At 40.1% G+C, this 22,219-nt stretch overlaps 2 protein-coding genes across 3 annotated transcripts; one reads left to right on the forward strand and one right to left on the reverse strand.

Moving 5' to 3' along the window:
- Positions 1 to 1,578: 1,578 nt before the first annotated feature.
- LOC131137177 (U8 snoRNA-decapping enzyme) lies at positions 1,579 to 20,805 on the reverse strand. 2 transcript variants are annotated; one of them, XM_078797873.1, is made up of 5 exons: positions 20,759 to 20,805; positions 3,876 to 4,007; positions 3,704 to 3,744; positions 2,645 to 2,882; positions 1,579 to 2,574 (listed from the first exon to the last, which is right to left on the reverse strand). In XM_078797873.1, the coding sequence occupies exons 2-5, from the start codon at positions 4,005 to 4,007 to the stop codon at positions 2,329 to 2,331; spliced, it is 657 nt and encodes a 218-aa protein (XP_078653999.1). In that variant the 5' UTR covers positions 20,759 to 20,805; the 3' UTR covers positions 1,579 to 2,328. The 2 variants fall into 2 exon arrangements, with proteins under 2 accessions (XP_078653999.1, XP_057940791.2); XM_058084808.2 differs by lacking the exon at positions 20,759 to 20,805 and adding an exon at positions 4,136 to 4,223 and having other exon boundaries at positions 1,582 to 2,574.
- gss (glutathione synthetase) lies at positions 5,072 to 12,491 on the forward strand. Its single transcript, XM_058084340.2, has 13 exons — positions 5,072 to 5,239; positions 6,081 to 6,213; positions 6,390 to 6,535; positions 7,400 to 7,475; positions 7,749 to 7,888; positions 8,429 to 8,545; positions 8,733 to 8,813; positions 8,888 to 8,965; positions 9,047 to 9,116; positions 10,830 to 11,024; positions 11,215 to 11,296; positions 11,423 to 11,612; positions 11,681 to 12,491. Exons 2-13 carry the CDS (start codon positions 6,082 to 6,084, stop codon positions 11,802 to 11,804), a joined length of 1,431 nt encoding a protein of 476 aa, XP_057940323.2. The 5' UTR covers positions 5,072 to 5,239; position 6,081; the 3' UTR covers positions 11,805 to 12,491.
- Positions 20,806 to 22,219: the final 1,414 nt, after the last annotated feature.

Below are 22,219 nucleotides of genomic sequence, written 5' to 3' on the forward strand. Positions count from 1 at the left end.
ATGTGTGTTTTTGTTCATTTCCTGTCTATGAGCCTTGCAAGCAGCTTATACCGATTACAGGACTGTAAACACAACACAGCACATGCATGCATTCTTTGACCTTTTCTATCGACATCTTTCACAGCATCATAAAATGATTCATCACTTTACACGACGTATTTATGAATCAATGCAAATCTTGCTACATTGAATGTGTATACAACTAATAGAATGTATTGTATCTCTAAAAGCATTGTGTCAAGATGGAGGTTACCAACATCTGGTGCAGACGCCTCATATGCACCTAGGGTACACTTAACACGGAATCAAAGCTTCTTCCGCAGGCTATATAGCATGTCACGCGCGTAATTAATCCGCGGATTGCCCGGCAACGTGCTCTAACGCCATAAAAGTGGCACAGAGATGCACTAATCCAGAAGAAGAGGAGTAGGGAGCTCTCTCTCTCTCTCTCTCTCTCTCTCTCTCTCTCTCATTAGCTTTTATTATTATTATGTCTTATACTATGTTGCTGCAGACAGAGAGACATGCTGTGATGTCATATGAGGGCCTTTTTATTGTTTAAAGGATGGATGATACTGCAGATATGACATGTATGTACCTATCAATACATGATAAAATGTATATCTTTTCAGTTCTCTACTAAGTCTCTGTGTTTTTTTTATATTGTATATACTGTTTACAAACCCAGGGATAAAGTAAAGGAAAAAAAACCCAAGGATTTGAATGACAGACAATGAAAATTCTATCTAACTATCTAATTCTGGAGAGATGCACAGGATATGACAAGAATGAATGTAGTAAACATTAAAAAAAAAATCCAAAAAAATCCAAAAAACAAATAACAAACAAGAACTGGGATATATAATATATATTTATATATATATAATTTTCCCACTTTTGGACATATTTAGTAGAGATACTCAATTGTTTTACACACAATCTACACTGCAAAACCGCTGCTCAAGCTCTGCAACCATTCTGTCCAGTGGACAGTGATCAATGATATAATAATCATTATTATATTATTAATTAGCCTATTATTATTACTATCATCATTATTTTTCTTCTGATTATTATTACTACTACTACTACTAGTAGTAGTAGGCTAGTATTAACCTGCTTATTGGCTTGCTTATTAGCCTGCTTTTGCCCTATTATATGAAATTTGTTTTGTAAAAAAAAATCAATAAAATATAAAAATACATTTTAAAAAATATCAAATTATTTAGGGGGGGTTTAAGAACATTTTAGGGGGGCTGAAGCACCATTAAATTGACACAAGTACACACAATCTACACTGCAAAACCGCTGCTCAAGCTCTGCAACCATTCTGTCCAAAGGACAGTGATCAATTATCATCATTATTCTTATGATTATTACTATTACTACCAGTAGTAGTAGGAGACTAGTATTAGCCTGCTTATTGGCTTGCTTATTAGCCTGCTTTTGCCCTATTATATAAAATTTGTCAGAGATTTTTTTTGTAAAAAAAAAAAAAAATTAAATCAAAAAATATATAATTATTTAGGGGAGCTTAAGAACATTTTAGGGGGGCTGATGCCCCGCTAAAATAGGCCTAATGACGCCACTGATATAATTACTTAATAATTCTATTTAAAACAAAACTTCTTCCCTAGCGCCTTCATTTCACATACAAGCCCAGGAGTTTTACCTTACACGTTTTACTTACAATGTCCGCTCTCATTGAGATGGCTGTGTCTTCCAGCACAAGACAAACAGGCATGTTTTTGAGTCTTTGTGGCGAAATATAATAATTCTGGGACATCAACTGCATTTATACAAAAAAAACTGTATTTACATTAAAAAATAAACAGAATTTATGTACATTCAAGGTTTTTTTTTGGCACACCCTTTAGGACTTACCCGAGGGGAGTAGTTTTAAGAGCTTATGTCTGGGGATGTGAGGGGTCTTCACAGTCTTGAGTGGGACCACACTGGAGAACCATTTGTTATGTAGACTCCTCGCCATCCCGGATGAGACTGATGACCGTCGTGTTGTCTGCAACCTTTCAGGAGTTTCACAGAAGAGTCCCCTGAGGTGCAGTCATTAGTATAGAGGGAGAAGAGCAGTGGGGAGAGAACACACCCTTGGGGGACACCGGTCCACTGACAGGTGGAACTGCATTACTTTAACATTGTAGCTGCAAAAAATGGGACCATCTAGTTTAACTTCCTGTTTATAAATTTGATGGAAATATGCCGGTACCCAGGAAACAAAATGTGTACATGCAAGGTGGGTGTCGTACTTTCACAGGAATATGTATTTTACCGTTTTACATTTCTACACCCGTCTTGAGTAACCAAGATTTAAGACTGGTCCCTCTTGGCTTCCGTCAGTGCGAGCATCGTCTGCAGGTCCGCAGCACTGCACGCGTGCATTTTCAACGAGTGCTTGAGGGCTTTGCGTAGGTCCTCAGGGGCGACAAGGTTGAGACGCAGCAAAGTGTCCACCAGCTGGAAACGAGCATTCCCAATGAATGCGTGCGACAGGAATGACGAGAGGCCTCCTTCGCCCTTTGTAGTGTATAGCGGAACCCGGACCATGCCCAGAACCTTGAGAAAACGTAATGGGTAATACAGCAACATAAGATTAGCTGCAATCAGTCACACACACATACAGTACCTCTTGCCCGTGATCTGTTGCCGTGGCTACAGACGCTTTCTCCACCTCCCTTATCTGCTCCTCCTCCAGCTTCTTCACGTAGAAGTGAGTGATGAGACGGGGTGACGAGGGGGAGGTACCAGGGGCATGCCGAGCATCCATATGATCGTCTTCTGATATGGCGATAGCTACACCCACCTCCTCCTCTAATTCCCTGCAAAGCCCGGCCTCCAGGCTTTCTTGTGATTGGTTTACAAAACTGAATAAGGAGTGAGAAGCGAAAAGGGTTAAAGGTTATAATATATCAATATATATGACTTGCCGCGTGTTTAAATCTATATGGAAAGCAGATTGATACGTTTAATATAATTGTTTTTTTTTTTAACTTATCCTCCAAAAGAGTGAGATATGAGATTTTCTCATAAAATTCTTGAAGGCGGTCGAGTGGTTAGCTAGGAGACCAGGGTTCAATTCCCACCCTCGGCCATCTCTGTGTGGAGTTTGCATGTTCTCCCCGTGCTTGTGTGGGTTTTCTCCGGGTACTCCGGTTTTCCACCCACATTCCAAAAACATGCTAGGTTAATTGGCGACTCCAAATTGTCCATAGGTATGAATGTGAGTGTGAATGGTTGTTTGTCTATATGTGCCCTGTGATTGGCTGGCGACCAGTCCAGGGTGTACCCCGCCTCTCGCCCGAAGACAGCTGGGATAGGCTCCAGCACCCTCCGCGACCCTTGTGAGGAAAAGCGGTAGAAAATGAATGAATGAATGAATTCTTGAAGGCATCACCGCAAATCACATTTGGTTGAATGCTAATGAAAGAGTCTGCCTGTGACCATAACAGGATTTACATTTTAATGTGACATGACACACCTTGTAGAGCCTGCCAGGCAGAGTTTATCTTTGCAGCGTGTTTGTGGTGGCAACGTGTGAATGCTTACTCTGTGCCGTCAAGGTTTATATCATTTGACAGGGGTTGTGTATGTGTGTGTGTGTTTGTGTTCTGGAGGAAGGGGGGGGGGGAAAGGACTCTTCAGCACATGATGGAATAAAACAAAATCAGCACTGGAAGACACTCACCCGCCAGGGAAACCCAGCAGACCGTCAAAGCGCATCTGCATCTGTGGGTTGTGACAGGACAGAGGCTGTTATACGACACACACAACACATTAAAGGCATGCACCTGTAGTGCATTATTGCTAATATGTTTAGCACTCATGCATAGCCATACATTACATATGTTTTCCCTCACCAGTATAATATGCCTGATGGGAATTCTCCCAAAAAGCTGACTTTTGGTGTCAGAGTAGAGCATCACATGACACGCGTGTCTGCAACCTGAGCACGCCAACGCCTCGGCCCTTGACAGCTGTCCATTCGCCATCTACAAAAAAGTAATAATATAATAATGTAACATAATACGACCCACTTGACCACAGTTTAGTGCTAATTTTGCCATGCACAAGCAATGAGACGTCTTTCATTGCATCCATACACTCCGTCTGTTATCACCTTAGCCATGCTTGGTTGAATTCAAGTTGTGCAAAGACTAAAAAAAAACAGGAAGTGTTTATCAAGACTTTAGTTCCCTCTGGTGGTGTGGAGTGGAATCGGCCATTCCATCGTTAGAACTGGACTTGTTAAAATAAAAAAAAATTAAAATAAATACATAAAAAATAAGCCTGTATATTTTCATGGAAACTGTCGTTAGAATTAATTTCAAAAGTAAACAAAGAAAAATAAACAGAAATGTGTGGGAATATGCCTAATACCTAATAATATTCTTAAAAGTAAATACAATAAATTGGACTGTGGTTATATTATTTTTAAAAGTTTTTGTATTTGTGATTAGTGTTGAATTTGATTGAAGGCTCAACAAAAAAAAGTAAAAATAATGTTAATCTCTTAGGTTTTAGGTAAAATAAGTAATACAAATATATTATGAGAGTTAAACCAGAATTAAGTAAAAAAAACATATTTATGAGAGGTGTAAGCGATGTGTTAGCATGTTACATTTTGACATTTAAAAAAGGAAAACCTACGGGTGAATGAGCTGCGCCCAGTAACATTAGGGATTTAGAACAGGCGATGATTGGCTGAATAAAATCACATGAGTCCCTCAGAGCCAATAGCAAGAAAGGGAAACTGCTGACATTCGATAAACAGACAGTATAGTTCTTAGTACTTCCGTAGTACACCAAGAACGGGCTTGGCCGCCATGTTAGTCAGCCGTATGCGGATACAAGGCCAAATTTGTCATTTTTCAAGTTTCCTAAAAACAAAGACAAGTATGTGTCACAAAAAAGTTGTAGATTTCTAACACTAGTAGTTGTAAATAAACAAAACAGTGATATACTTGCAACTTCATTTCATTGTAAACTACATTGTAAACTGCTGTGTGTCTAGCCCCGCCCAGCCTGCCTGCTTACCAATATGGTAGACTTATCGCGCTATTAGGTACGACAGCTCTATTATATGCATTTTCGGTTAAACACGCAATCTCACTCAGTAGTTGTCTTTGGCTTGGTCGCCCAGAAATTTGGATCGGCATGTATTATATAAACATTCATTGTCTAGTCGCACAGTAACACATCACGTCGTACCCTCTCCTAAAAGGTAATGTCCTAATCGTTTGCCACACACAAACTGTAATAAATAAATTGTAGTTTTTAAAAAGCTTATACTATACGAAATGACATACGCTAGGAAGAATGTACACGCGCATGCTTGAACTGTCGTGTTAAACGGTTAGCATGTTGGCTAATTTATAGAGTCGTGACAAATGCAGTTTTTCTTTACTTAACAGTAAAACTGTACTTATTTGACGAGAGCTGATTGATGATTACAGGACTTTGTGTATTGTGCTTTGTATCACTATAACAATTCGATTTCTATTGTGTTTTGTCGGCCAAATCGGCATTTGCTAAGGTGTTTTGGTTCAACCGGCTTCCGTGTTTATCTGGCTCCCAGTCCAGCAATGACAGCTTGGTCAACTCACCTCATGAGGCCAGAAAACATGCATCAGCATTCAATACAAGTTTGGAATAATTAACACTTCAGCTAAATATGTCACAAAAGATCAATACACAATTCATAGAGTCAATAAAGTTTCAACCAGATTAAGTAGCATCCATTATACACAGTGCATGTTCTATTAATAGTTAGCATTGCGTTTATAAAGCATTAAAGATACAATAAAAATAGACAATTATAAAAACTCAAGGTTAAAAACTTAAGCCAATCACACCACTAGTCATTTAGTTAAGTAAATGAGAAAAAAAAATCTGCAAGGGAATACTGAGAATGCTGCTCAGGCAACCCAGACCTGGATAAGTGGAGGGAAATGACATGGAATTTAGTTGGGTGTGGCTTAAGCAACGGAATTTACAGTATATTTACTCGCATTTGAATTTTCCATTAATTTCTTATCTTTTTAAATATATTTAAAATGTATTAGAATGGCCCAGGGGATACCAAAGGACTTACTGATGAACACAGCCTTCATTAATGAATTGGTGGAAGTGGCTAAAGATGCAGCGCTTGTGCACGGTGTCCTCATGAGGGTTAAAGAATCCCCCAATTCATCAGAGGTGAGAATTTTCCTTCATTTTAACAACTTGAAAACATATATATATAAATGACACTTTGCAGGACCTAATGCAACAATTATAAAGTAGACCTGCATAATATGACAACTGCCTTTTTAAAAGTAGTGGGGTCAAGTAGTAGAATATAACCTTTTAAAGCATTTCACTTTGTATTCTAGTTGGTGACGTATGCTCCCTTCACCCTCTTCCCCACGCCGGTGCCCAAAGCTGTTTTCCTCCAAGCCAAGGCGGTGCAAATTCACTACAACACACTGGTGGATAAGATCAGCCGGGATCCTGACTTCCTACATGATGCTCTTGCCTGGTGGGCTGCAATGTTGAAATTAGGGTTGGGCAATATGGACTTTAGTATATACGTATATCAGGATATTTTCGGGAAGTATCATGATATGATGATAAAAAAAAGATATAAAATTTAAATTCAGTCTTGTATCATAGGATACAAACCTAAAGGCATATCATGGCTACGTTTATTGCCATTTTAACCTGTTATTATCATTTATACTGGTCTTTTTCTTATCATTGGAAGAATCTATACTAGTACTATATAAATAATATCGCCCAATCCTAGTTGACACTTATTTTTCAAATACTATACAGACCTAATCAAAATCTTAACATCTGTTGAAAAATTGCTAGAATATGCATTTTGCACATTTGGGCCTGAATAAGATTTATTTCCCTTTTTGTGTGCATTTCTGGAAACCCAAACGGTGGAGCTACTACTTTGTTCTGGTTTGGAGAGTTTTTTTTTACAATGTTTTGAGTGATGGTCTTAAACCAGCGGTGGGAAAACTACGACCTAGGGGCCACATCCGACCCGCCAAAGTGCAAAGTGCTCCTGAAAAAAGGGACACAAGAACATATAGCAGGTTGCATGACACAGATATAATAATTCCAGTTGGACTGTTAGAATTATATGTGTAAAATATATAGTCTGGCCCCCTGTCAATTTTGTTAAATCAATGCGGCCCGCGAGTCCAAAAGTTTGCCCACCCCTGTCTTAAATCATCTTAAACCTTTGTCACACACACCTTTCTTGCTTTTGTATATTGTAGCTCTATTTTAAAACCTCATTAAGATCCAAAAATGCAAATTTTTCAACTGATCTTAAGGTTTTTTTTTTTTCAAATGTATAATATGATTATTAATATACAATATGTTTTAGTACCATTGCTGTGGATGATTTCACCGCAAGGCTGTTCAAGGTCCACCAACAGATCCTTCAGGAAGGAAGGTCGCAGGTAAAAGAGTACACTTGTGTGTGTTAACAGTAGCTGATAACAGTACCAAGAATGGATTCTCCCATGCCACAAACAGTTGCTTGAGCTATGCTAAATGTGGACTGATGAGACTAAAATGGAGTTATTTGGACACGTTATGCATGGTGGATGAAGAACACATTATTCCAAGATATCCGAGATATAATTTAATACAATACAGACACCCCTTCAAATTAAGTACTGGTACTTAAATGCCCTCTCTTCACTAGTGTCTCTCTCTCTCTGTTTCTTCAGTCGATCGTTTTGGGTCTGAATCGATCTGACTACATGCTGGACGAGAAGGAGGACGGCTCCATGTCTCTGAAGCAGATTGAGATCAACACAATCTCTGCCAGTTTCGGAGGCCTTGCCTCACACACGCCTGATGTGCACCGGTATGACATAAGATAACATTCATTCCTTTTCACTCATGGGACCTCGGCATAACTTAGTTCAGTCAACAAATCAAATCAAATGATTTTTTTCAACACTTCAAGCATTACCTCACCTGAAAAAAAGCCTTCTAAATAATGCCAAAATTAAAGCGTATGTTAACCAAGCTACAGTGATATATTATTATCGCAGCTAACATGAAAAACGATATTTATTTGGCCACGTCTGTTTCCCTCACAACGCCTCAAGCAGCGTTGACAACGGGACAGTCGGACTACTGGGTTTCAATTTCGCTACAAAGACTCAACAAGATTCTGCTTGCAGTCAGCATTTTTTACCTGGGGACTGGATTCTTGTGCTGGAAGACACAGCCATTCCAAAGACGGCAATAAGTCAAATGGTATTGACTGGGAAACAAGAACATATGAACAGCTAGGAATAGACAACTGATGTGTAAAGTATTAGCCCACATGTTTTTGTTTATACATTGCTATATGGACTGTGGATATATAAATCCACATGTTTTTTTTTCTGCTACAAAGACACATCCTGAAGGTGGCTGGACGACTAGAGGAGAGCCAACGCGTCTTAGACAACAAGCCTGCGGTGGGTCTAGCTCATGGTATCGCTAAGGCCTGGGAGCTCTATGGATCAGATCGGTAAACACCCTTAAACTTTATTAAATTTCACCTCATTGCCAATTAACTGCTGTAATATAAACATTTGTTTAGTTTGATTTAATATTTGTCTCAAAAGTTACATTTTAACATTATTATGAAGCTCAGTGCTGGACGCTTCCATGTGTTTGTAGACCATACTTGATTGGAGCATCTGTTTTCATTGCAGAGCAGTTGTCATGTTCTTGGTGGAGGCGATGCAGCGGAACATTCTGGATCAACGATTTATCGAAAACGAATTATGGAAAAGGTAACTTTTGCATGAGAATTGACACCAAGCATCTTTCTTTTGATTCAAATCTTACTGCTTTTGATGCCTTATAGGAATATTACCACTATAAGAAAACGTTTTGAAGAGGTCTCCAAATCTGGAAAACTTGATGAGAAGAACAGATTGTTTGTGTAAGTTTCCTCTGACAGTGATGGTTTTTTTTGACTGCTGTTTTTTTTTTAATGCAAATATCTGAAATACCTTGTTTTCAGTGATGGTCAGGAGGTGGCAGTGGTGTACTTCAGGCATGGATACATGCCTCAAAACTACACATCTGAACAGGTAGTCAATTACTGTGGAACAGCACACACAATTCTAAAAGAGTCACCAGCATTTGGATGCTTTGTTTGGGAATGTTTGGCCGTATGTAAACCAAGGCATAGTTGTAGCAATATTTATTATGCTCATTTTTTGGCCCTTTGTATTGAGTTGTGGACTCCTATAGGGCAGCTACACACAATAACCCATGCAGAAAGCTTTCTAGATTTTCCAGAATCTGCACCTGTATGTAAACCAAGGCATAGTTGTAGCAATATTTATTATGCTCATTTTTTTGGCCCTTTGTATTGAGTTGTGGACTCCTATAGAGCAGCTACACACAATAACCCACGCAGAAAGCTTTCTAGATTTTCCAGAATCTACACCTGTATGTAAACCAAGGCATAGTTGTAGCAATATTTATTATACTCATTTTTTGGTCTTTTGTATTGAGTTGCGGACTCCTATAGAGCAGCTCCACACAATAACCCACACAAAAAGCTTTCTAGATTTTCTATAATCTGCACCTGTATGTAAACCAAGGCATAGTTGTAGCAATATTTATTATGCTCTATTTTGGCCCTTTGTATTGAGTTGTGGACTCCTATAGAGCAGCCACACACAATAACCGACGCAGAAAGCTTTCTAGATTTTCCAGAATCTGCACCTGTATGTAAACCAAGGCATAGTTGTAGCAATATTTATTATGCTCATTTTTTTGGCCCTTTGTATTGAGTTGTGGACTCCTATAGAGCAGCGACACACAATAACCCACGCAGAAAGCTTTCTAGATTTTCCAGAATCTACACCTGTATGTAAACCAAGGCATAGTTGTAGCAATATTTATTATACTCATTGTTTGGTCTTTTGTATTGAGTTGCGGACTCCTATAGAGCAGCTCCACACAATAACCCACACAGAAAGCTGTCTAGATTTTCCAGAATCTGCACCTGTATGTAAACCAAGGCATAGTTATAGCAATATTTATTATGCTCATTTTTTGGCCCTTTGTATTGAGTTGTGGACTCCTATAGAGCAGCTACACACAACAACCCACGCAGAAAGCTTTCTAGATTTTCCAGAATCTGCACCTATATGTAAACTAAGGCATAGTTGTAGCAATATTTATTATGCTCTATTTTGGCCCTTTGTATTGAGTTGTGGACTCCTATAGAGCAGCTACACACAATAACCCATGCAGAAAGCTTTCTAGATTTTCCAGAATCTGCACCTGGCCCCGCTAGTTTCCTTTGATTTTCAAACTGTTTTGATGGATTCCACCCATGGCCTGCTTCGCACGCCCACTCCGCTGTGATTGGTCACACTCCCGAGCGTTCCCAAAGACTTCCCAACTACTGCCAAACCCCACTTTCCAATTTTGTTGTATAGGAGTTGATAAATAAAGGCATACAAGTTGATTGAATACACATTTTTTTACAAGTACAAAAAAACTACAAACCATTTTTCATTGCACAAAAACACAGCAGTGAAATTGCCAACGAAATGTTGTTACCTGGCTCCAGTATAATACCAGAGACAAAAGAAGATTAATAATAATAATAATATGGAGAATAAATAGATGACACCAAATATGAACAACATAATGCACAGCGTAAACCGTAAATTGATTAATAAAGAGCGAGGCCGTGATGTAGCGACGGGATGACTGTAATATTACTACGTCCTGTTTACCGACTCACTTGTCGTTTATCATCTTCTTCTTTTTCTCATGGGTAGACATGGGAGGCTCGCCTGATGATGGAGCGTTCCCTGGCCGTCAAGTGTCCGGATATCAGCACCCACCTGGCTGGAACAAAGAAGGTCCAACAGGTGCTTGCCAAACCCGGAATTCTGGAACGGTTCTTTCCTGATCAGCCCCAAGTGGTGGAGCAACTCAGGGCTACCTTCGCCGGCCTCTACACTCTCGACATGGTGAGTAATCATATTTTGCAGGGGTTTCCGCTTTCCTCTCACATTCCAAAAACATGCGATTTTTATTATTGTTCATGCTGCAAACTAATTTCCAAGGAAGCTTGACTCCACAGCTATGGAATGCTCAAGGAAGTACACAAATATCATTGTTACATAATGATGACAAGTTCTTTCACTTCTTATGTTAAAGGGATCAGACGGTGACAAAACGGTCGAGATGGCGATGGCGACACCAGAACGTTTTGTACTGAAACCTCAGAGAGAAGGAGGAGGTACGGTCAAATGTGTTCCAGTGTTAAAGGTTTTGGTTTTGTAGTTCATTCCAATTTTCTTATTTGCTATCTCATCACAAAAAAAACTCACTCAATGTTTTGCTTCTGCTCCTCCCCCTTTTCAAGGGAACAACATTTATGGAGAAGAGATCTGTGAGGTCCTGGCCAGAGTGAAGGACAGTTCTGAGAGGATGGCCTACATTCTAATGGACAAGATCCAGCCTAGACCTATACAGAACTACCTGCTGAGAAGAAACGCCCCCCTCAAAATCAGCAACTGCCTCAGTGAATTGGGCTTCTATGGAGTCTATGTGAGGTAAGCGGTAGAAAAGTTCTCTGTTCAAAGAAAAAGACTACAAAAAACGACTCCTTATGTCCATACAGGAAGGGTCAGGACATGGTGATGAATGACTGTGTCGGCCATCTGCTCAGGACCAAGAGTTCAGAACACTCAGATGGTGGCGTAAATGCAGGAGTGGCTGTGTTGGACAACCCTCTGCTTTTCTGAGAAGGTCCATCCATAACAGTCTGTGCTTTAACAACAACAAAACACAGTGGCAGTCCCTGTCCTGTCACCGCACTACCTCATTCAAATCCACCTTCATCAAGATTGCTGTCAATATTAGCAACATCACCACAAAAGGGCTTTTTTTTTTTACTTTGTAATGCAGAAAAAATATTTTAAATGCAAATTATGGAACTGTTTTCTCTCATTATAATAGCATCATGCATTCCCAAAAGCACCTTTTTAAGGTCATGACACAGCACCTCAATTGGATTCAGATCTTTAGTAGGCCACTCCAAGTCTTCATTTTGTTTTTCTTCAGCAATTCAGAGGTGGACCTGCTGGTGTTTTTTTAATCATTGTCCTACTGCAGAACCCAAGGTGGTTTCAGCTAGGGCTGCAGGCATCAAATATTCTAGTAAACCATAATTCTTGTGGAATTTTTGTCCATTAATCGGGGGGAAAACATATTTTTGCTTGGTTAAAGAGCAATAATAAATTTACAAGAAAAAGTAAACAATTTCACTAAATAACAAACAATTAATTGGTTTAATTTGTTAGATAATCAAGTGTTTTATTTCTTAAATGGACATTGTGCAATACTCTATATACATTGCAATTTCACTGCACTCAGAACAACAGTTCTGCAGCAATAATAAATTAATAAACATGTAAATGGACAAAAAAAAAGACATTTCCACAGAGAAAGACAACTATACCAACTATAACGCCTCCTAAATGCCACTAGCAGAGAATTTGATTATGCAAATGCAACATTTAGGAAGTATTCTAATTTGCTTTTAAAATAAGGCATTTTAAATGACTTAAATATATTTACATATATAATTACTGAACTCTCTTAATGGCTTGAAAATAGGTTAGCTGCATAGGCTAACTTTAGTTTTACCTTGTCTATTATATTGTACAGTATATCCATAGAAATGACATTATTGAGTTGAACTTTTTGTAATAATGATTTCCATCAAAGATAGTAAGACCACACAATGTCTTTAGTGGGACCTTTCACTGAATACAACAGCTTTTCGACGCTACTAGGAATACTGTATCTCCACCAAGTGATACTCTTATGTTAGTGCATCATTTATGAATTAAGCTTAAAAACTGTAGTGATGCCATCTTCACTTGAAATACGTGCCTTAATCGGAGAGTGCAGCAGTGTGTGAAAACTGTACCAAGTAAAAGCTTTTCCCCCATAAGAACACTTTAGATTGTCTTGTTCAATTGCAGCAAGATGCTTTCACTTGCCAACTGCCTTTAAAGAAACTGAATACCAACTAAAGTCAGTTGTTTTGAGACGTTTTATGTGTGTGTTTCATGTATTTGTTAGTTAGAGGTGCTGAACCTGCAAAAACAAGGTCGGGCTTTTCACTTTTAGAGTTGATTTATAATTTTAAGTGTTGGAATTTGGCTGCTTCATTAAAGAAAATATTAAAATTAAATGTTTATAGTGTTATGAAGCCTGATTTTCAACGTTATTTGGTCGTTAAAAGAGTTAGAAGCAGAATCTCTAAGTAACCATTTAACACAGGCTATTTATCAGTGTCCTGTGTATATTTATTTATTATTTAGTATATTTACTTATTATTATTATTTTATATATATCTTTTTTTTTTAAGTCTGTTAGCATTATACAGAATACATATAGGGAGCGTCTTGCATGCATGCAAATTTGATTTGTTAATTGACTTTTCCAACACAATCGGGGGAGCAATTTCTTAATCTATCAATGTACATTATACACTTTTATATATGGTATATATAAAATAATTTTAAAAAATATAAAAGAAATATTTCCGCCACTGAAAAAAAATATCCCAATGGTAAATCAAAATTACATATAGAAAAGTCGAAATTACGACATAAAAAGTCGACATTTTGACATAATAAAGGCGAAATTATGAGATACCAACTGCGCATGTGCCGCAGGTGCCGTCTCTTTCACGTCGCTACGTCACTTGGCAAAATGGCTAGACAGTTGTGAACAGCCACATCCCTTTTTATTATGTCGATGCCTCAAAATTCTTTCCAATTTGCGTTTTCTTAGTACAATTCCATGTGAATTTTACCAGCAAAAGAAGTATTTAATCACTTGTAAAGCCACACTTAAAGTACTCCTCAATGTACTCACAATCCATGTCTGAACAGGAGAGCTGCTGCTGTGACTCTTACAAATCTCATTATCTCATTATTATGTTCTTTCTCATCTCATAATTTCGACTTTGTATCTCAAAATATCGATTTTTTATCTCGTTATTTCGAACATTATTTCCACTAGTTTTAATGACTCACAGTTGCTAACAGTTTTGGGTGTAGTGTCACAGATTCTCCACTAAGTGTCAGTAAAAGCAAATGTATATATAGTATATGTTTTTTTTCCATTCAACAAAACTGCAACTCATGCAATGAAAACTCTCCAAAGCAATTCCTGTTGCTGGTGTTCCACATTGCCACATTTTCAAATGATTTTATTACTATTTCCTAGGGATTTGCATTGCTATTTTGGTTTGAAATTGCTGCCAATTAAAATTATTGACAGGCTCATAATTGCTCTGCAAAACCCTTGCTAGAAACTGTGTTTTTTGTTTTTTTTTCACTCAATAATGGTGACAAATTCCAGGGTGTGTCTATTTTTATGATGGTGAATCTATCTGCAGCAGATCATCTCAAACAGAAAACAAATCCATGTGTTTTTTTTCTGCCCAACAACAAAAAAAGACCTGTTGTGTCTTTGTCCCCTCAAGCTGTAGTCACGGGGTCAGTCCAAGGCTAAGCTACTCGTGTCCATCCCATTTTTCTACATGACAAATGCCAGTGTTCCATTGAGGCTACATCTGACCTCCTCTTTTAATTAACCTGTGAAAAGATGCCAGCAGTCAAAACCAGTACAAGTGGGGCAGGAATCTTACAGTGGGCTGATGATGTCAGGTCAGCCGTGCACCCAATTCGCTCCCTGTTATTCTGTTGTCCTCCCTTTTAGCTGCACAACTGGCGTCCAGCAATTGTACAGTAATAAGCCTGTTACACAAGCATTGGGTTGGCCCCCTTTTAGCCACTGACCTTCTTCTCTCAAGTGTGACTGTGTGCTTGTTTTGCTACCTTTGTGTTGCCTAATTCTAGATTTTGGGAAAAATATTGAAAACTACTTTTCCCCTAATAGACCGTGTTCTTGTCTTTCTATGTTTGTGCTGCCCAGTTCTTGACACTTTATTGTAGGGACCTTGTTATTGTTAGGGTCAACATAGTTAAAGGCTAAGATGAGCTCCCATCACTGTCTGCCGCCAACTCAGCTTTATTGTGGAGACCCATTTTCTTTTTGGGGACATAAGCCCCTTGAGACCGTATGTGTGTGTGTGTGTCACAGCGACATAGTACAGGGGAAGAGAAGCAGGATGTGAGCCAGAGCAGGATGGAAGTGGGTCATAGTCACCCTGCTCTCTCTTTTTGTTTTGTTCTTTTACTTCTTCCTAAGGTAGGAAGTAAAGACGTCAGCAAGATTTAGTTGACTGTGTGTGTGTGTGTGTGTGTGTGTGTGTGTGTGTGTGTGTGTGTGTGTGTGTGTCCAAAAGGAGAATGTTCAGCTTCTTTTGCATGACATTCACTGCCACTTCCTTTTCATATCCACCGCATCTTCTTGGTTTCATTCCCAAATATTTCCAGCTCAAATGACAGATTTGTGGCTGCATGGCGGATGAGTGGTTAGCGCACAGACCTCACAGCTAGGAGATCCGAGTTCAATTCCATCCTAGGCCATCTCTGTGTGGAGTTTGCATGTTCTCCCTGTGCATGCGTGGGTTTTCTCCGGGTACTCCGGTTTCCTCCCACATTCCAAAAACATGCTAGGTTAATTGGCGACTCCAATTGTCCATGTGAGTGTGAATGGTTGTTTGTCTATGTGCCCTGTGATTGGCTGGCCACCAGTCCAGGGTGTACCCTGCCTCTCGCTCAAAAACAGCTGGGATAGGCTCCAGCACCCTCGTGAGGAAAAGCGGTAGAAAATGAATGAATGAATGAAAGTGGTAAAGTGGCTCTAGGGGTGCTATTTCATGTCTGGGAGGCTCTAATGATGTTCGAAACCATACTTAGAAGGTCATAAACAAGGTGTTGAAAATATTCCATTCATAAATACGAAATCTACTTATCACGGTCGGGTCTGGAACCAATTAACCGTCATATACAAGGGATTACCATAATTGACATTCACTTGCAGAATGACCAATCAAAGAGCAGCCCAAAAATGCTCTTGTCAAATTAAATGTAGCAACGTTTAAACCCCCAACGTTTGACCATATTAGCATTTCTGACACACATATAACTTTAAAGTGTTGAGCCAAATTGCCTGGAAATTTGTTACATGCAATTTTGAGCAAGATTGGTTCGGAAAAAACATGGCTGTCAAATGTACTTCCAGGGGCGGGGGCGGGACTTGAGAACTAACTGGCCGTAAGTTATTAACCATTTGTGTAATTATTATAAAACTTGTCATAAGAATCTCTTGTCAAATATTTTCCTGAGACGTCTCGTGTTTCTTTCTCATTAGCTTACAGTGCAGTACACACAACAAAATGGCAGACGCTGTACATATAGCGCTGCAGGCTAATATTTCTACGGTCATCACATGCGAATGAAGGCAAACAGAACTCACATGAGCTTCCTGAAAACGGCATCATAATGTACTGATCAAATCAATAATCAAAGTTGACTTCAATACATGCTTATGGAATTATTACATTGTGTAACATTTGATTTACACGCCACTGTTGTCAGCAGCCGCCTCCGACACGGTGCTGACCTTTTCAGCACATTGGAAATCCCTTGACAACTACGTACATTCCAGTGATAACACACACACACACACACAGAACGAATAAAGGTCACATCCTGTTTTTGAACCTATCTGAGTTCACCACTACTATAAACTGCAGACTACATCATTCCTCTCCTATTAATGACCCATTACCAAACAGCCCCGATGGAAAAATCCAGGCAGAACAGTCAGGCAAGGTCAGAAACTCCTGACACGCTCTCACTACTCATTAGTAGTGAAGCCTGAGCTCTTAATAGCATGGACATGGAATTTCATGATTTCCCTGCTGGAGGCTGTTCACAAATTAATCTCATAATGATCCCCCGGGGATGTTTATCATATTATGGCTTCAAAGAGTTACAGGTGCAGCAAATGCCTCAATAATTGCATGTGCATGCTAAGAGGTGTTGTAAACAGAGTCAACTGTGAGTCGCACCAAGAATGTTGGGATTCATTCATTCATTCATTTTCTACCGCTTTTCCTCACGAGGGTCGCGGGGGTGCTGGAGCCTATCCCAGCTGTCTTCGGCGAGAGGCCGGGTACACCCTGGACTGGTCCAAAACTTTTTATGATATTGTAAATACGTTTTTTACAATTATTAGAGCCCCATAGACACAAAATAGCACCCCTATAGTCACCTTTACACTTCTATTATTCTTTGTTTAAACCACATTGCTAATGTGCAGGCTGATCACTGCAGGGACTCAAGTCTCACAGCATGCTAGTGAGCTAGTTAGCCTGGAATTTCATTCATTCATTCATTTTCTTCTGCTTTTCCTCACGAGGGTCGCGGGGGGTGCTGGAGCCTATCCCAGCTGTTTTTGGGAGAGAGGCGGGGTACACCCTGGGCTGGTCCAAAACTTTTTATGATATTGTAAATACGTCTTTTATAATTATTAGAGCCCCATAGACACAAAATAGCACCCCTATAGTCACCTTTACACTTCTATTATTCTTTGTTTAAACCACATTGCTAATGTGCAGGCTGATCACTGCAGGGACTCAAGTCTCACAGCATGCTAGTGAGCTAGTTAGCCTGGAATTTCATTCATTCATTCATTCATTTTCTTCTGCTTTTCCTCACGAGGGTCGCGGGGGGTGCTGGAGCCTATCCCAGCTGTTTTTGAGAGAGAGTCGGGGTACACCCTGGGCTGGTCCAAAACTTTTTATGATATTGTAAATACGTCTTTTATAATTATTAGAGCCCCATAGACACAAAATAGCACCCCTATAGTCACCTTTACACTTCTATTATTCTTTGTTTAAACCACATTGCTAATGTGCAGGCTGATCACTGCAGGGACTCAAGTCTCACAGCATGCTAGTGAGCTAGTTAGCCTGGAATTTATTTATTTTAAACTTAAGAAAGGGTTTCAAAGGGTTTTTTCACTTTGTACATGCCATGGCTAACTACACGTGTAATATAATGTCATGTTTTGTGTCATTAATGACGCCCAGTGACCAGAATACGCCATATAACTTGTCTTTTGACTAATAGTAGCCAAACCACAGCTGTCATTAATTCATTAATATTTGAAAAAACACAACCCTGAGGGAATGATGTTGGAACTGCGATGTAGTAGTATAGTTTTAACAGTTTTAACAAATGCAATACATTGGGGACATCGGCAACATGAATTCCCTGTGCATTAGTGGTGATTGGATATGTTGAAATTTAGCAACAAAATCTATTTTCATTATTTTATGTAGTGCCATACAACACAATCCCTCATTTATTTAATTATTAATTCAATATTAAAAACTGAGAATTTTTGTATTGAGCATAAAAAACCTGTTTATACATTTCTAAATACTATATAATAATTTTGCTATTTTAAAAATGCACATCAGACAATGGTTTTGTTGGTGCCGAGCTATCAAATCTAACAAATGTGAATGGATTGGTTAGAAAGAATATGACCACGCCCTGGGTTGTAACGCTATAAAAATATGTTTACTGCACCTGTATCACTTTCAAGTCCCAAAGTTAATCATAAGTCATCTCCTTTATTACTTCCTATAGTGACAAGGTGCCACAACAATGTTTAACATTATCTCCAAACACACACACATCCTGTCAGCATTAGCAAGCAGAAGCTGCAGTGTTGCCACATCATGGTTCTTTATGGGTCTTTCAGGAATGGGGAAGTGTTTGAGGCAGCATCTTTACGGTAAGCCAGTGGGGGGAGGTGCTAATGGGAAAGTGTGTGGGTGAGTGGGTGTGATGGTGGTGGAGGGTATGACAAATATTTGCTAAGGCAGACAGGAAGCAGGGATTAGAAAGAGCGGCAAAGTGCAAAGGTAGAGTGCTGTAATCGCATTCATCACCAGTAATTGCACATTTGTCGGGTCGCGGCAAGCGTGCTCCAAGGCGAAGAATTTTCTCCAAAGGCAGGAAATGTCTTCTTATTCCACAAGGCCATTTTTGCAGAATTCAGTTGTGTTCTCATGTGGAGTGTGACATGGTCAGGTTCTTTATTATGTATTACAATTAATTGTAAAACCTAACAAGTCACAAATGTAACAATGTAGAATTGGAATTGGATGACAAACTAAAGTGCTTATAGGAACACAAACAGGAAGTCAGACAGATACACACTGAGAAAAGAACTTCAAAACAACACTATATAAGCACTGGGGATACTCAGATCAATTGTCCACCGAACAGTATTGGTTGATATCAGTGAAAAAGTATCAATATAGGCCGATACGAACAACCATGCAAAATGTGCCTCAAAAATGTCTGTTAGATTGGTGCGGTGTGGTGAGTTTGAGGCTTGCGATGTGATCATTCGTCAGGCAGCAGAATTTGGGCATGAGTACCGCCCCAGTACGGATTTGGGACATACAGAGAGACACTATGTATCACTTTTAGTGCAGGAGGAACTTTTGTTGTGTGCGGGTCTGCGTCGGACTCTGCATGATGTGTCCCGTGTGACGATTGAGCGTTGGCAGCGCGCTTGAAATGGGTTGTTGTGCACACTGATATCACACTGATATTGTAGCTCCTGTTCGGGCACAGAAGAGGGAGTCGGCTGCATCTGCGCTTCAGAAGGCAGCGGATGTAGCTGGAGGGACCCAGCAGAGGCCGTTTTCTTAACTGAGAAAAGAACTTCAAAACAACACTATATAAGCACTGGGGATACTCAGATCAACGTCCACCAAACGGTATCGGCTGATATCAGTGAAAAAGAATGGTATCGATATAGGCCGATACGAACAACCATGTGTGGGACCTATAAGTTCTGCACCCTGCAAAATCTGCCTCAAAAATGTCAGTTTGATTGGTGCGGTGTGGTGAGTTTGAGCGTCAGGCAGCAGAATTTGGGCATGAGTACCGCCTCAGTATGGATTTGGGAGCATGCCGAGACACTATGTATCACTTTTAGTGCAGGAGGAACTTTTGTTGTGTGCGGGTCTGCGTCGGACTCTGCATGATGTGTGCCGTGTGACGATTGAGCGTTGGCAGTGCGCTTGAAACGGGTTGTTGTGCTCCTGTGTAGCTCCTGTTCGGGCACAGAAGAGGGAGTCGGCTGCATCTGCGCTTCAGAAGGCAGCGGATGTAGCTGGAGGGACCCAGCAGAGGCCTTTTTCTTAACTGAGAAAAGAACCCCAAAACAACACTATATAAGCACTAGGGATACTCACATCAACCATCCACCAAACGGAACTCTGATATCACACTGATATCACACTGATATTGAGAACTACTACAGAAGAGGGAGTCGGCTGCATCTGCGCTTAAGAAGGCAGCGGATGTGGCTGGAGGGACCCAGCAGAGGCCTTTTCTTAACTGTATTGGCTTTTTTTTTGGCTTGAAATAAGCTCAGAAACGAAATTTTCCACAAATGAGTACCTCTTGGCTATTTTCCATTTTGTGAAAGCAGTTCTCACAAGAACAATACTGCTATTTGCTAATTTGGGCGGGGCAGTGCCACCTCTAAAATGTTCAATGTGGAGGTGAAGCATGCATAGAGAGCACAAGAACAGAATAACAACCATGTGACTCACAGTGCAATGACACACACATGCTTATTGACAGTGTGACAATCCATGTGTGTGTTCTAACAGCACCAAAATACTCTCCTCAGCCTTCACTCGGCACTGACTGTCAGGGGAGGAAACACTGACCTTTCTCCTTGAAGAACACGACCGTGTGGAGTCAGTCAATTGGAATGCAGCGCTATCCCGGTTGGCGTCTCCTTGAAGCCACGGACGAGTTCTCACCAGTTTTTCCTCCTTGTTTTTTCCCACCAGGTGACATCCCTGTTTATTCTTGGTCATGTGTGCATGTTTACGGTGGCTTTCTTTATTGTGGGAGAGATAAAACAGCAAGACGCCCCTCAGGGTAGCATCACTGTTGACTCTCCACTTTGAGACATCACGATGCCGTGATCATGTGGTTCTGGTCGCAGTAACCTTTAACATAAATATTTGAGGTGAAACTCAATAGTCCCACCCAGATTCTTCCAAGTGGACACGTAACCCGAAACAGGTCAACCTGGTTGACCTGGTTGCAAGCCTGCTTGTCGACCTTGTTCGCATTCTGCCGGAAGGGCAGGTACCAAACAACAACAGAAACTGTCAACTGTTACGCTGACTTGTCATCATCAGTTAAGCCCAGAATGACTCATATGCTGCACCAAGTTGTGGTACTGGTTACATTGGGATCATCATGCAGGAAATTACTACAGAAAGTACTTGTGTTGAAGATATTAATATACATTTACCCAATATAACGGCACTTATTTTAATTTGATGGAAGCTAATAAAAGAGCAAGGTACGTGACATTAAACAAAACCATCAAGAATACCAAACAAAGCCTTTTTTGTGATTATGTCCAATTCTATTCAACCTGGCTTCCTCAACATCCATTCCCATAACCTTTCACTTTGCAGAAAGTGCTGCCTCCCCGTCCCGCAGCCTATCAGCAGCTCAGGGAACTAGCTAAAGACAGAGTCAGGGTCACCCCCTGGCTCATACAACATACTCCCACTACCTTGGAAACCCAAAAGGCATCCTCGAGACAAACACTGAGTGGCCACACTCACTTCCTGGAGTCCCACAAGAAACGCTGCCAGGCCTGGGAAAGCTGCTCACAGCTAATGTTGTTAAAGAGGACTTATTATTCTCTTTTCCCACCCTTTGTATTGTGGACTCCTATAGAGCAGCTACACACAATAACCTGCATAGGAGGCTTTCTAGATCTTCCGCAATCTGAACCTATTCCAGCTGTGTTTCGTTGGATTTCCTGCTTCCCGGCAAAACGGTCTGTCTTAATTTATTACACTCACAGCCCACTCAAGGACTTCTGGACAGCGGCCGAATCCCACTTTTGATAATAAATATGCTGAAAATGTGTTTTTTTGCGTGTTTAAATGTGTTTAAAAAACGTAGGTAGACCCACTGTTTGTGGTGACTAAAGGCCATTAGCAACTCCAGACATCGGTGAGCTTGTAATGTGCATGCATGCAGGTAATACTCTGTTCTGTGTATGCACACTCTATAGTACTACACAGACAACCACTTTTTTCCGATTACTTACACAAACTAAACACAGTTAGGGCACTAAATTGTTACTTCCACCTTGC

The sequence above is a fragment of the Doryrhamphus excisus genome, linkage group LG17 (genome assembly GCF_037039965.1).
Source record: "Doryrhamphus excisus strain RoL-2023G ecotype Guam linkage group LG17, RoL_Dexc_Guam_v1.1, whole genome shotgun sequence".
NCBI classification, from domain to species: Eukaryota; Metazoa; Chordata; class Actinopteri; order Syngnathiformes; family Syngnathidae; genus Doryrhamphus; species Doryrhamphus excisus.

Excerpts from the sequence above, each read along its gene's own strand:
- gss (XM_058084340.2), top strand. The coding sequence starts at position 6,082 with ATGGCCCAGGGGATACCAAAGGACTTACTGATGAACACAGCCTTCATT. Across the intron at positions 7,476-7,748 it reads TTCAGGAAGGAAGGTCGCAG|TCGATCGTTTTGGGTCTGAA; the intron begins GTAAAAGAGTAC and ends CTGTTTCTTCAG. Across the intron at positions 7,889-8,428 it reads CACACGCCTGATGTGCACCG|ACACATCCTGAAGGTGGCTG; the intron begins GTATGACATAAG and ends TCTGCTACAAAG.
- LOC131137177 (XM_058084808.2), bottom strand. Across the intron at positions 2,883-3,703 it reads CTGCTGGGTTTCCCTGGCGG|TTTTGTAAACCAATCACAAG; the intron begins GTGAGTGTCTTC and ends CTCCTTATTCAG. Across the intron at positions 2,575-2,644 it reads CAACAGATCACGGGCAAGAG|GTTCTGGGCATGGTCCGGGT; the intron begins GTACTGTATGTG and ends CGTTTTCTCAAG.